The sequence below is a fragment of the Vicugna pacos genome, chromosome 16, assembly GCF_048564905.1.
Source record: "Vicugna pacos chromosome 16, VicPac4, whole genome shotgun sequence".
Taxonomy (NCBI): domain Eukaryota; kingdom Metazoa; phylum Chordata; class Mammalia; order Artiodactyla; family Camelidae; genus Vicugna; species Vicugna pacos.
In genome coordinates, this window is record NC_133002.1 from 50,094,298 (window position 1) to 50,109,259 (window position 14,962).

Consider the following 14,962-nt stretch of genomic DNA (forward strand, 5'->3'; position numbering starts at 1 on the left):
CTGCAGCGTCAAGGGACAGGAGACAGGGAGCAGGTGCCAACAATGTCCCCCTCGTACTCCCTTGCATTTGGCTGCATCCAAGGGCCAACGCTGCAGAGACACGAGGTGCCCGTGGCTCTCAGGGATGCTCCTGGTGCCCACTGAAGTGGGGAGATGAGATGCTGGTGGGCAGAGTGGAAGGAGCCAGCTTGCTAAGCTGTCCTGGGGCTGGTGGGCCCTCGGGGTCCTCCTGGGAGCTGCCCCTTCCTGGTGGCTCAGAGAAAGCAGAGCCTCCTCTGACTTCACCAGAGGCGGTGGGGTCAGGGAAGGTGAAAGCATGTTGGTAGGATCCTAAATCCCAGCAGGCTGGCAGCTGAGCTCCCTCCTTCCGTGTGGGTGGATGTGTCACGGGCTTCCGACACGCACAGCTTGCTGGTTTTTCTCCCCTTGTGGATTTCTGGGCCCAGTAACCTATTCACACCTGTCCCAAACTCTGCCTCACCTGGGGGCATGTCTGTCCCAAACTGGCCACCTTCCTGGAATTCAGTCCCTGGAATCGATCCTTTGGGGGACTTCCTGCAGTGTTTCAAGGAACCTTTGCCCACAGAAACTAAGGAGGGCTTTCCAGCCCGGGTCCTGCCGTGACACCAGCAGGCAAGCTCACCCTCCCCTTTGTCCTCCCCCTGCTTTGCCAGGTGCTCACCTTCACCAGCCAAACCCCTACCGGGATGCCAGCCAAGAGCAGCCCCTGGTCTGAGAGGGGTGGGAAAGTCTGTAAGAAGATGCAGCTGGCTTCCAAATCTAAAACTACCTTTATTTGTGGTTGGCTCAACAGAAGATGCCTTCATCAATCAACAGAATTATAAAACTGTACAAGAGGTACAAAAATAGGCTGTTTAACTTAGACAATTACCCTCACATCATCAAGCTTTAAAAATACATAAAACTGTACAATCTGGCAGTTTATAAAATATAAAGCTAAAAAGAGGGTTTTAGGTTCCACAAAGAGGATTGTATCACACAATTAACACATATCCATTAAACAATTAACCATTCACAGAGAAGACACAATGGCACAGAATTTTTTTAAAAATCACTCAAAAATTAGTATTTTCACCCCGACCAAATTATTCACCCTTTAATGACAAAACTACTGTAAGGCGTCCATCCCATGGAAGGATACAGTATAACTTTTCCTTTTCCAGTTTTAAAATGGTCAGGGGTGTTGTCCAAAACAGATCTGATGTGCTTTAAGCAAGTGCAATTGTCACTGGATACAATTCAGAGTAAAAATTAAATAATATAAATAGGTTAAATAAATAGGTGCTTGCAAAAGGAACACTACATAAGGTCTGCATCTGAGAGTGCTGCGGAGTTGACAGGTAATGCTTTCTAGGTAGGTGGGGACTGCCCCGTCACAGCTTTTGGGTTACTGAAAAGGAATACTGTACCCGCCAGACACACAGCCCAGGTGAGGCGAGCGGGGTGGGGACTTTGGCTGGAAGTGTCGGTTAAGGCTGCTCCAGGGGGCGGCTCATCGCAGATGCTGTCTGTGGTTTTCCAATGAATGCAGAGAGGATTTAAGTGCCGACACAAAAATCAGAAGCAGTTACTCATGGGAAATCACTGTTTCAGAAAGAAAGCCAAGTATAGGAAGAGTAGACCCTGTGGTTTAAAAGGTAAGGCCCAGCCCTGGCAGGTGGGATTCTGGCTCATCTGGACAGGACACCTGGTGACTTCCTTCCACGCAAGGTCGATGCGCCAGGCCACGGTCAGCTGAAATGACTGCTCAGGACGGTGAAGGGTGGCCGAGGAACACTGGGGAATAGGAAGAAGAGGGAGTTCAGAAACTGCGTGAGCAGAGAGAACGCTAAAGAGAATGTGAAGAGGTTCTTTACAGATGTACTGAGGTCTGCCTTCCAGCCTGAGGAGGCTGCGGAAGTGGAACCAGCCCACCTTCCTGGACGACCTCAAGGCTGAGGGTCCGATGAACAGAGATGCAGGATGAGAACAGCCCCGGGAAATGCAGGCCTGGTCAGCGTCCAAATGCTGAGACGAAAGTGGCCAAGAGGAGAAGGCCCTACAACCACATCGGCGGGAGCAGTCAGATCAGCCACCAGCTCATCTCTTGAATGAGTGAGGAAGATCTCACTGACAAACGAATTGCATTCACACAAAACCTCACCCACAGGATCAGGGTGAACTCTGCTAAGGACCCTTCTTCTAGACTTGGTGGAAGGCGAGTACTTTGCTGGACCCACTAACCTGGGGATCTTCCACTATGACACATGTAATGGGTCGGAGTGACGTCTCCCTGGGAAGAACCTATGAGGACAAGGGACTGAGTGAGTGACGGGGAGGTGGGAGAGGACCTTTGCACCCAGGATCTTATACCTCCGTTTCCAGATGGTTTAGTGACTTATCAAATACAGGAACGATTCCCAAAAGTGCAAACGCTCTGGTGCCTAGTGACCGGTTGAGCTGTTCGAAAACTGAAGTTAAAAGGACTCAAGAAGCAACAAGAGAATTCTGGCAGGTGCGCCAAAGACAGAGTCAATACAAGGCTCCACGCAAGATTTAAACAAATTATGGTGTCCCTGGGATTCCTACCAGATGCGACTAAAATGTGTCTTAAAAAATGAAGATGGTGTACCTCTACGAAGTCAAACAGCTTTCCAGGAACCTTACTAAAGATCAAACAGTTCAGCTGTGGCAGGACGCAGCAGGCAGCAGAACCCTCTTCTAGCAAAAGAAAGATACCCTCCCCCTGCACCAAGCACAACAGGACACCAGAATTCTAGAAACCAGAACAGCATAAGCCACATGCTGCCCAAGGTGTTCCCATGACAAGTGCCCACATGAGAACTCTTCACACCACCTAAAGGCAGGGGACGGGGTTCCTAACGGTACAGAGGGAAGAAGGACAGAAGGCAACCTGGCCAGATGTAATCGGTGCAAACCCCCAGGGCACCCCCCCCCTACTCCCGAGTTTTCTTGGCGGTGCTGACATTTACTCACCGCTCTTTCTCTCTCTCTCTCTGTCTCATCAGCTCTTATGAAACAGAGCTTTTGCCTGTTCTGTTCACCTGCGTCCTGCCCAGCTGACACAGTGAGCGCTCAAAGGAATTACTCTGAATAAATGAGTTTGGGAAAGTTGCATGCTTAAAAACTGGTATGATAAGCAGAAAAGGGATTTTTTTAAAAAGTTTTTCTGGAGACGAACTGGGCCAAAACAGGGAGCTGACACAAATCCTGGGCTGCGGGGAATGACCTGGCTCCCCCCGAGACAACATTCAGCAGCAGGGAGAAGGCAAGGCAGCTGCCCCCCAACCTCGCGGAGAGCTGGCGTGTTCCTTTAAGTCACTCAGCTTGGACTGGCTCAGCATCTAGCCAGCTGGCAGCTGAGAGACCTGCAGAGCAGGATGGAGAACAGCGGGGAGGGGCAGGGGCTGGCTCGGGGAGTCAGAGCGGGGAGAGGAAGACTGACTGGCTTTGATCCTGGAAAACGGACAGTGTGCACAAGACACCACGGGGCCCACAGAGGATGCCGGGGTCCAAGGTCTAAGAGAGGTAACTGATGAGGTTTAAAGATGTAGGATAACATTAAAGGAGAAAAAAGAGTGACTTTAGGTATTAGGAAAGGAAGGGAACTGAGTTCTCTGAAGGCAGAATGAGCGTTTTTGAGGAACAGCCTTCATTCAAATACACCACCAGAAACATCTCACAAGAAGAAGAAACAGTGATTTCTCTGCCAGTCAGCAAACCTCGACAGTAGCTGAGTGGAGTCTCAGTTCACCAGGACCGAACTGCAATGATCCGTTCCCCCGGCTGCAGAAAGTATACGGAAAACGTTTCCTTACTGGTACCCTGATTGCATTTAACCTCTAAGGCTCTCGGTAGAGAAGACAGAAATTTTTGACTGAAACTAAAGTTAAAAATTGTATTAATTTTAGGGGGAAAAAACCCCATGGTATTGACATAATTTAGAAATATTACTTTGAAGTTACTTCACACATGCATATAGTGTTGCTGTAACATTTAACTCTTCAGCATCAGAGAATGTTCTGCGTATGAACACTCTTTCTGGAGGGGAACGGGACTGTGGGTACCACATAAAATAGAAGATGTGTCATATTTCTTGCATTACTTCCTCATGAGTAAGCTTCAAGTGAAGTTGAGCTCACGCTTATGTAGCATTCTACACTATGATCAAAATATAAAGTCATTAAAATCTGCTGAGAGAAACATAGAAGCCTGTCCACGAAGCATGTGGTGACCCTGGCCTCGGCTCTCAACCCCCTGGCCTGTCCTGCTGGCCCCAGGGATAGAGCAGTCTCAAAGCTTACCTGCTGGCCAGAGCTCTCCCTGGGTGGCCGAATGTCCCTTTGGCCTGCTCCCCTCCAGTCCTAAGGCCTGTCCCTGCCTGGTTCTGAGCTGCTCTCCTTGGTGGCCAGGGGACTTACCAACTCTTGCCCCCAAATGCTCCTAAACATCCCCAGGTGGCCCAGCACATGAATCTACCAAAGGCCACCTGTGTGCTAGGCCACAGCTGCCTCAGGACAGAGAGCCCTCTTCGCTTCTGAGAGACCCGCAGGCTCGGCCTCACCTTCCAGCGCGCAGTGCTGACCTGTCCTGACATCGTGCCACCCCATGTTCAAGGCTCTCCCTGCTCCCGAGGAAACACTGGTTACAGTGACCTCGTAAACTGTGGGCACATCTGTGATCGGTAAGGCATCTCCGATCCCGGGGGACGACACCCTCTGAACATCCTTCTCCTCCCAGGCACCCTCACCTCTCGAGCCCTGCTTCTAGCAGAGGCTGCACTTGGTGCATCTCGGCCTAGCTGGTCCAAAAGAGATGCTCCTGGTCCCAGCACTAGGCAACACTGAGGATACCCTCATCTCTTCCTTGAAGGCCCATAGGTTGACATCAAACAGGAAGTTTAAAAAGAAACGCAAGTTGTGAAGCGAGTTTATCCCGGAGAAGGCAGAGGGTGCTCCTCTTGCTGCTTCTGGGACCGGCCCTCCTTTGCGGACGGCCCCCCCTTTGTAAAGCTTTCAGGGCCAACATCTTCCCAGCTCCCTCGCAGGTCAGGAGGGGTCAGCACCCTCCTTTGCCGGCTGCAGAGCGGCCAGCTCAAGGCACTTGGCTTCGGAGCCTGGTCTCCCTGCTAAGCTGGGAGGCGTCAGGCTGAGTGAGGCCCGTGGAGACCAGGCCCTCAGTCACAGCGGGGGCCACCAGAACGGAGGCCGCCCGGCTCAGAGGGCGTCTGGAGTCATGGGGGGCCGGGACTCCGGGCGCTCGAGGGAGTAGTAAGGCTGGAAGGGTCTCTCGTGGCAGCACAGCTCCATGGCCCGGTAGGTGTGCAAGAGGAGGTGGGGGAAGCGGGCGGTGAAGTAGCGCACGAAGTCGTCGGGGAGGGAGCCCAGCGTCTCCCGCACCTCCTCGGGGAGCTCCCGGTAGTGGTGCTTCTGCAGACGGGACACAGACACCGGAGTCAGCGGTGAGGAAGCCCGCTGAACGCTGGCAAGAGCCTCTTATTCAAGGCAGACAGAACGTTAGCTGGGTCTCGGTAAAGGAACAACCTATCTGCTCCCCTCGCCTCTTCCCCTCCTGGGGGGAGGGGGGCCGGGGCTCCGAGGCGGGGAGGGGCCGCGGGCCAGGCCCAGGGCGGGCAGGTCCCGGGAGAGGGAGCTTCCTGGGGCCGGTAGGGGGCCCCAGAGAGCCCGCTTCCCAGAGCATAACCCGCCACCTCAACACCCCTGAAGGGAAAATCCACTTAGGGGACAAAGAGCCTCTAATTTTTCCCTTGCGGCCAAAGCCTCCCAGCCTCTTGAGGTCACGATTCCAGTGTGGATGGAGGGGCCCACAGAGGAGGGACACGAGGAGGAGGCAGCTGTGCTGTGGGCCCCGCCAGCCCAGCGCTCACGGCCCTCACCTTATTTCTCATGGCCCGGAGGAGGTCTCGGACGGAGCCGCCTTTATAGGTTCTGAATTTACGCAGATCTAGGAAAAACACAAGGAATGCGATGTAACAAATACACAGCTTTCAAAAGAAAACAATTTCTGGGGCTCCTGGGGATTAAGCCACCAGACTGAAACACAGCCTAACTCCATCCTCTCAGGGCACCGGAGCATCTCCCAGACTGAACCCGAGGGCAGCAGCGTGAGTACGAATTCCACCTCCTGATCGCTCGTACAACTGGAAATGACCACTGACAGCCTGTCACTAACCTGTCACTCTGAGAGACCAAACGGAACACCCGTCAGAGTAACAGTCTGATCGGTATCCGAACCACAGAAAAGCCTCAACCCCAGAAGTGGCCTTTGGAGCCCCAGCCGCCTGGAGTTGCCATTTCCACATGTGCTTCTCAGAAACGGCTATTCAAACACCTTGCCAACCCGGACGCCCAGGGCTCCGTGGATCACCTGTCTGCAGGGGGACGGTGATGTTCTCCCTCCAGTCCATCTTCACCACGGCCCGCCCGCCCCGCTCCAGCTGCTTCACTATCGGGCCGTCCAGGGACTCCTTCTCTATTCGGTCACTCACATCCTGTGAGGGAAACAAGGGCGACAGGTGACGGTCAGTGTGCGGAGGTGCTGAGAGCCGGGGGATGGGCACACTGAAGCAGCCAACTGGTCACTGCTGTGTGAGTCTCGGGCCCAGAGCTGGGTGGCAAGCATCCTGCCATCTCCCTGCCGTCCGCTAATGCTGCCCCCGGGGCCACCACGTCTGCTGCTCTCCAAGGAGCTGCCACCAGAGACGCACAGCTCTGCACAGCAGACACACACAGACGCACAAGGCCTTGACCGTGCTTCACATGCACCAGAGTCCTCACAGAGCCCCTTGTCTTATCTGTGTTCGTCAAGGCACCAAAAACAAAACGAAAAACAGTCCATTCTGACTTCTGTCCTGTGACTTTTGTCTACCCACTGACACAGGACATGTTCCAATCCATGCCTCAGGGTGGGCTGTCACTCCTCATACAAACAATCAGAAAAGACAGGTGAAGCCAGACCTCTTTTAGGGGAGGATGTTGGTGACAAGAGCGTGGGCTCCGGAGGCCCCGGCCCTGGACGTAAATCCTGCCCCGTGTCTGAGGGACACATCTGAGCATGGACCTCTCCGAGCCCCCACCAGAGGGCAGCTCCACCGACAGCTGAGGAAATGCTCAGCGGTCTCATGTGGACCGCAGTCTTTTCTTTCTGCAATGGAGACAAAGCCAGGTCGTCTGACCATCTAACTTGCAATTGTGAAAGGAAAGCCTTTGAGGGGATTGATGGTCAACTGGGGCATGCTGGGGACACATGGTTCTCAGTTGCAAAGCCGGTACAGCTGGTGATATGGACGGAAGCCAAGACATGTGACTTGGAGATACTAAGAGTTTACGTCCTAACCCCTCGTAGGGGAAAGGTCCGTGTGTGAGTTTTATTTCTGTTCGACATCTTGTCATCATCAAAGTGACCTGGCTAGTTTTCGGAGACCTGTTGAAGACATCTGACCTCAGAAATTTCATGTTACATTCCGTGGGACACAGTGATCAATCTTGCTCTTTGTTATACGTACCCACTGCTGCCATGGGGAACAGCATTGAAGCGTCACCCTCCCAATCCATCCAAATAGTGACCAGGCAGTACCCCAGGCAGTAGGAACACAGTGATAAATCCGGAAATCAGATGCTCCTGCCCTCAAGGAGCTTACATCCTGGGGGCCCCACCATGGCCACAGCTCTAGTGAGACTCCGGGACAGCCTGACAGTCACTTCCAAATCCAAGCTCTGCTCTGGCCAAGGCCCAGGCGGAAAAGCACTGCCCCAGTGCCTGCCTTTCAGAGCAGGTGCGCTGGGAAGGATGCGCTGGGATGAGTTTTGCTGAACTCACACCAGGGAGACTTTCAGAAACACGTCATCTTTTCACAAAGCCATCAGGCAGAATCACAAAGCCTCAGAATAGTCAAAGCACCAGCAGAGAGCATATTTGATGACCCTATCACGTAACCTCTCAGAATCTATTTGAAGGAAAAAGAGATCTGGGCAAAGACTGAGTAAAAGATGATAGGAAAAAAAAATCCAAAGTAAGGGAATGTTTATATTTATGAAACTTGAATGAAATTATATGATGCCTGAGGTTTGCTTACAAATAATCTGGGGTCAGACGGGGTGGAGAGAGGGCAGAGGTTGAGTTAATACTTGTTGAAGCTGGCTGATAAATGAGAGTCCATTATAGTGTTTCCTCTACTTTTGTACTTGTGTATTTGAATGTTCTCATAATATAGGTTTTCAATTATGGTTCACCCATATGACAGAAGAGTATAGTCGTAAAGATTTTAGAAATTTAATGTGGAAAAATACTTAAATATTATATACATTTTAAAAACGACACAAAACTATCTGTACAAGTTGACCCTAATCACACATTTATATATATAGGCACACCTCATTCCAGTGCCCTTCACAGATACTGCCTTTTTCTGTTTAAAACAAATTGAAGGTTTGTGGCAACCCTGCATCAGCAAGTCTGTTGGTGCCATTTTCCCAACAGCAATTGCTCACTTCATGTCTCTGTGTCACATTTTGCTAATTCTCACAGTATTTCAAACGTCATTACTGTTATACCTGTTATGGTGATTTGTAATCTTTGATCAGTGATGTTACTACTGCAAAAAGACTACGACTTGCCTAAGGCTCAGATGATGGTTAGCATTTTTTAGCAATAATGTATTTTTTGATTAAAATATGTACATTATTTTTTAGATATAATGCTATGGCCCACTTAACAGACTACAGGATAGTGTAAACGTAACTTTTTTATGCACCAGGGAAGCAAAAAGTTCGTATGACTCGCTTTATTGCGATATCTGCTTCATGACGGTGCTCTGGGACTGAACCATAAGATCCCCAAGGTCTGCCTGTACGAAGAAAATATATTAAAATGTCAACCATGGTCATCTCTCAGTTATCGGATTACGGGTCATTTGTTTCATGCTACACCCTTTGCTATATAACTTCTGGAAAAAAATTGGAAAATGTTTAAATGAAGATTTTTGACAAAGAAAAGAAATATCTCCACCTGGAAGAACTGGAGCTGCTTCTCGAGGCTCCAGAAGAATGGGTGTTTCAGCACGTGCTTCGCAGACGGGCGCTTCTGAGGATCCTTCGCGATCATCTTCTCTATCAGTTCCCGGGCGATGACGTCTTCTACGGAGAAGGAAACACACGTGCAACTTGTTACTTCCTCCCAACGGCCGCCAGCAAATCACTAAACCTCAACAACGTCTCCAAGTCCTCCGACTCCAGGCTCCTGAAAGGAACTCATTCCAATAGCGGAAGTGAGACCTTGTGCCAAACTTCAGCTGACGGAGAGGACTGGCGGTGCGGTTCGGGGAGAGGAGTGACTGGAGACCCCGATGTCCGAGGCCCGGGCAGCACCACTGTGCCTCCACTCACTGGACTGTGAGTGACCAAATCAACACTCTGGCTGAATATGGATCAACATGCAGAGATATTCAAGATGAAGTTTAAAAATGCATGTGCTGCAAGACAGCGTGTACTTTTAACCCATTTTTTACAAAAATATGCACACATGTCTAGATAGCCAATATCTAGAAATAATTTATATAGAAAGGTATTAACAGCAGTCGTTCATCACTGTATAAAGGGATTATCGGCCTTTCTGCTAAGCTGTTTTGTCTCCAAGGATAAAGGGAAAGTAATCCATGAACAAAACAATAAATTAGTTGTACTTTTTTAAAAAAGGCAGCAGTGAGGTGCCTGTGTGAAGAAAATATATTACAATGCCAACCGTGATTACCAGGCCCAACAATAATGCAAGAAACCCTGAAGTCAGGAAGACCTGTTGGCCCATGTGCCTGGAGAGCAACGACCCAGCTTGTCGTCCCCAAGCCCAGGCCGCACCTGCTGACCGCAGGCCCACACGTGAGTCCGGTTTAAGGAGCATGGACATTCCGCCTCCCCAACTGCCGGGGCAGGGAGGGACCTCACACTGTTTTTTTTAACCCTCACAAGTCAAAAGCTGGAAAACAGAGGCCTTGCTCGGGTCATCGTGTGCACTGAATGGACCTTGGAGCTGCTCGGCTCTAGAAGGCAGTCCACAAAGGATCCCCTACCCCGCCCTCCACCAGCCTCTGACAGGGGTGTCAGTTCACGGAGGCCCCCGGGAGAGCAGCTGGGAAGAAGCGCCTCCAGGGACACAGAGCGGGCACCACCCTGACCCTCCCACCCGCCGCCGCTCACCGTGCTTCTCGGACTGCAGGCAGTCGAGGCTGTAGGCGCCCAGGAGGATGTTGGCCTGCCGCTGCAGGGACTTGCCAAAGGGGTGGCTGCCCTCAGATATCACATAGTAAAAGACGCAGCCCGCAGAGAAGATGTCCACCGTGTAGGTCTGAAAAGAAACATGGTGCATGAGAGGCTGTCAGGTGGAGGAATCTCATTCTTACTCAGCAGGGAGAGCAGGGGGTGTTGCTGCTGCTTCTGCCACCTTGAAGGTGTCTTGGGAGAACTGGCTAATGTGTTGCAATTGCTCAGAGCAGTGCAGGGCCCCCTGCATGTGCTGGTGCTCCCAGGGGAGAACTGGGCCCTGGGGAAGACCGCCTGGGACGCCGGCTCTGCCACTGGCTCTGTGCCTCGCCATCCACGACAATAAGATGAGGATAACCTCACGGGGCTCTTGTGAAGCCTGAGTGAGTTAATCTGTGGAAATGGGGACTCACACCAGTGTCGGGCCCACAGGACTCTCTCTCCTAGCTGCTATTATTCCTTTTTTCTGTGGTTGGGGGGTGGGAGTGGTGGGACTGGAACAGCACAGGTTTATTCAATGGCCAAAGAATGGAGCAGCAGGAACTTAGTTTGCAAATCAACCTCTCTGTTAGTTACTGTTTACCCAGCCAGCATGGAACTCCTTGCAGCAAGGATGTTGGTGTGTCAGCTTCCCTGTCGGATCCCCAGGACTAGCATGGTGCCACACAGGATCAGTCTTAAAACTTCATTAATAAACGAAATAGAAACAACAATTTTTGGTGCAAAAACAGCCCCAGAAAGAGATTATTTGACAACTTTCCAGTGAGGTCATTTTGACATTTGATAACAGCTCTTACTTATCCCGTGAAACCATCCCGTGTTTACAGGAGGAACGTGCGTGTGTGACCTATGTTCAATAGATTTTTATCAAGTGTATGCCTATCTGTATACCCAAATCCACAAATCACACACACACACACACACACACACACACACACACACACACACACACACAGAATGCTGTTTATCTGGATCACACATCAGTCTTGAGGGTCATTTCTCCACTCCCACTTCCCCTCACCCCGCTGGCTAGACATCAGTCCCTCAGAGGTTGGGTAGGGGATATGCTGGAGGGAGGGAGAGGTTACTTTAGCGCCCCTCCCTCACTTTCCACTTTGGGGCTGTGGTGCCCCCTAGTGGACGTGTTGAGAAATGACCCATCTCAGCTCGCTCACCAGCGCCCACTCCCGGCAGAGGAGAGAATGCCTGGGTGAATTCAGAGTAACTGTCCCCTAAAGCTCCCCGCAGTCTCCCATACCCATCACTGCCGTGGTCTTTTCTGGCAGCCAGAGCTCCAAACTGAGCCGAGGCCAGAGAGGCCTTTGAGAGTTGCAGAGGGAGGCCCACAGGAAGGCCCAGCGAGTGGTCACCCACTGTCCTAGCGGTGGGTAAAAGAGCCCCTCTGCTCTCAGTGACTCTCCGTGGATACAGCCTCAGCACTGCCCAGCCCCTCCCGGGGGGCCAGGCCTGGCTGTGGTGTGAGAAGTCCCTGCTATAGCCAGACTTCCCACAGTTCCATCTCCTCCCACCCTAAGAGGTGTGAGCCTTGGTATTTTCTCTCCGAAGGTCTTTATCCTACTTTGCTCTCACTGACCTGAAATTTTGCACGTATATTATCATTAATGTATTCCAGTGACTGCTGGCCCCTGCCTCTTCTTTGCTTCTTCCAGCAATCACAGAAAAGCAAATATTTTATCTCAGATCCTTCCCACGTTGTCTCACCAGAGCTGTTCCTCGGCGTCCCTCTCATCACTCCCGACCCTGCTGCAACTCCAGTTTGCTTTGCTGCTGGCCACTGTCTGGCATTCCTGATCACTGTTCCCTTGACAGCACACTGCTCTGTCTGTGGGCACTTGAGGGGAGGCAGTGGGAGGCAGCCGTCATTCCCAATTATGGTTCTGCCCTTATGGGCACTGCCTGCCACTGCCCAAAGCTCTGTGGAATAAGACCATCTTTAATGAGGGATTGACATCATTGAAGGGAATTATACCCCATGAGGAGGCAGGGCTGCTACATTTAGTTGTATGGGTTGGGCACTGCACAATTCTGGACACCTATCACCTTTGTAGTCATTATAGATCAGTATATTTAAGATGGTCATTTTCTGGAAAATGGTAGCAAAATGTCTAGAGGAAGGGGCTAATATTTCTAAGTTGCACAGGGTGCCATTTGGATTAGGGATCAGGTTGATGGGAAAACAAAAGCTGTGTGTTAAATATGCCTTGTTTCCCACAGCACAAGGGGAATGAATACCTCTCTTGGTAACAATAGTCCTCCTTGCCTTTAGGAACGGCTCCTCCCATACTTCAAATATGTGGTTCTCATGGGGTTGCCGGTTACACCTTGCCCTGGCCATGGAGCTGGACATGTCACCGAGGTCTGGCCAATCCTCTTGGTCACAGTGCTTGGTCCAAAAGCAGCATGTGTGACTCAACCGTAGCCAATCATGGCCCTTCCTGGGGACTTCTATGTATTGATACAAAAGAAAGATAATCTCTCCTTGGGATTGTCTGAATTTGTCTGGAGTAACTGAAGTACATCTGGAGGTGCCTGAGGTGTGTCTCCCACAAGTAGAAGAATCAGTCTGTAGGAAGAGGGAACACCATGCAGAGAGAGGAAAAGGAGGGAGGGAGGGACCTGAAGACACCTGAGTCAGTTAAACTATGAGCCAACTCCATCACTATTCTTCCCTACATGAGCCCCCAAAATCTCTTTTCCTTAAGGTGGTTTCAGTTGAACTTCAGTCACCCACAAACAAAAGAATTCTGCAAAGCAGAATCACCTGTCAGAAAACTGCATCCAGACCCTCAGAAATTGGCCTCATCACACCCTGGCCTGAGGAGTCAGTTTCTTCCCTGAGTCAGTTCGTCTGGCGTGATTTTCTGGGAGCTTCAACAGGGGCTCCCCCAGTTCCAGGGATCCCAAGAGGGGAAGGCTCTGGACTCCAACAGCTTTTCTTTTCTGTTCGGCACTTCCTCATCTGTACAGAAAAGACACACTGACATTTCCACTTGAAAGCTTAAAAGGATCCTTTTATCTCCATTTCGATTTGAGGAGAAGAGGGGGGAGCCCATTTTTCCAGTTCCCTGGTTTTTAAAGTCTGCACACTCCTCCTTTGAGTGAATTGTCTTTATTTGCATACCTATTTCCCTATCATAGGACATTGGACAGCATTCCACTTTCAACGCCTAAAAATTACACTCTTAAAAAGAACACATTTGAGTAGAAGTCTTTTTTCACGTCTAGCTTATTTCCAGGAATACGTTTACCAAGGCGACAGGGAGATATTTCCATAACTATTTTCTTGGGACACTTAAAAAAAAAACCCACAACCCGCACCCCAGAGACATAAATAAGAGTCCCCAGTAGGAAGAAATGGAAAAGGTTTAGGTGGCCTATTCAGCACCCCAAAGGAAATACTAGCAGGCAGGACAAGTAGCCCACAGGTTTCCTGCTGGTTTTCCACAGCCTTCTCCCTCTACTCTGGGCTTCCTTTAAAGGATGAGGGTGGCAGCCTCCTGGCTGGCCTCCCTGCCTCCAGCTTTGCCTCAGTTTAATCCAATGAGTGTTACACTCCCACACAAATGTTCTTCAATGTCTACTTCCACATTTCACGTCACTGAACACAAATTTATCAGGCAGCTTTTACAATAGATTTTCTCAGCACTTTTCCGCAGCCTTGGGGCAGATATGGAGAAAGTGGGAGGTGGATATCTTAGTTTGACTCCCCACAAAGCAGAACCTGAGACAAGGATTTGGAAGCAAATAATTTATTTGGAAGGAGGTCCTAGGAAGCAGTGTGAGGGAGTGGAGAAGTGGGTAGGCTGGTGGATGGGGCGGCCCTAACAGCTTCTCCGTAATTGCCTCTCTCCCTGCCTCCCTCCCTCTTTCCCTCTTTCATTCTCTCCACACACAAACACACACACATACACACATGCATATATACATATAATTTTTAAAACACAAATTAGATCTTACTATGCTTTCTGATTGTTCTGCTCGACTGCCTTGGACATCATTCCACTTTAATCAGTGTATTGCACACCAAAATTGTCAATGGCTCATAGTCTTCCACTGGGAGGACAACCCCATCACACATATGTTCTCATTCTGGTTGACAGAAAGATGTGAGGAACGAGATCAGTCTTCCTAAAACATGGCTGTGCACACGTCATCCCTTGTGTCTCTCCTGCTCAAAACCCACCCGTAGCTCTCCATTACCCACACCGCAAAGCCTAACTTTATAAACTGGCTTTGGAGTCTGACCTATGCCTGCCTGGGCCGCTGGGACTGCCCTCTGCCCAGCTCCTCTTCCACAGCCTGGCAGTGCGAGCCACTGGGTCTTTAAGGCCTTGACCATTCCTGCATCTGTGCCTTTGCCCAGGCTGTGTCCCCAGCCTGGGCTGCCCTCGCCCTGCCACACTGCGAGGGTCCCCACCACCCTCGGAATTCTATCCTTCAATGACTGAGTGCTCTCTTTTGTGATCCCTTCCTGTATATCTCCCTCAGAGGAGATTTTGCACAGACTTGTAAGTTTGCTCTCCTTTCATGGATATGTTTTCACTTGCCAACCAACACTGGAACCAGTGTGGCTGATCTCAGCTTGGTGTTGCTGTTGAAGCCATCACACCCACAGGGACAGCTAATGCACTGCCCACAGGCCCTGG

At 50.7% G+C, this 14,962-nt stretch overlaps 1 protein-coding gene across 2 annotated transcripts; it reads right to left on the reverse strand.

The window, feature by feature from the left end:
- Positions 1-879: 879 nt before the first annotated feature.
- Positions 880-10,474, reverse strand: LOC140686178 (serine/threonine-protein kinase/endoribonuclease IRE1-like). Of its 2 annotated transcripts, XR_012059786.1 has the most exons (6): positions 10,233-10,474; positions 9,049-9,176; positions 6,409-6,532; positions 5,918-5,985; positions 4,772-5,450; positions 880-1,797 (listed from the first exon to the last, which is right to left on the reverse strand). XR_012059786.1 is itself a non-coding variant. In XM_072939413.1 (5 exons), exons 1-5 carry the CDS (start codon positions 10,399-10,401, stop codon positions 5,238-5,240), a joined length of 702 nt encoding a protein of 233 aa, XP_072795514.1. In that variant the 5' UTR covers positions 10,402-10,474; the 3' UTR covers positions 3,906-5,237. The 2 variants fall into 2 exon arrangements, 1 of the variants encoding a protein (XP_072795514.1); XM_072939413.1 differs by lacking the exon at positions 880-1,797 and having other exon boundaries at positions 3,906-5,450.
- Positions 10,475-14,962: the final 4,488 nt, after the last annotated feature.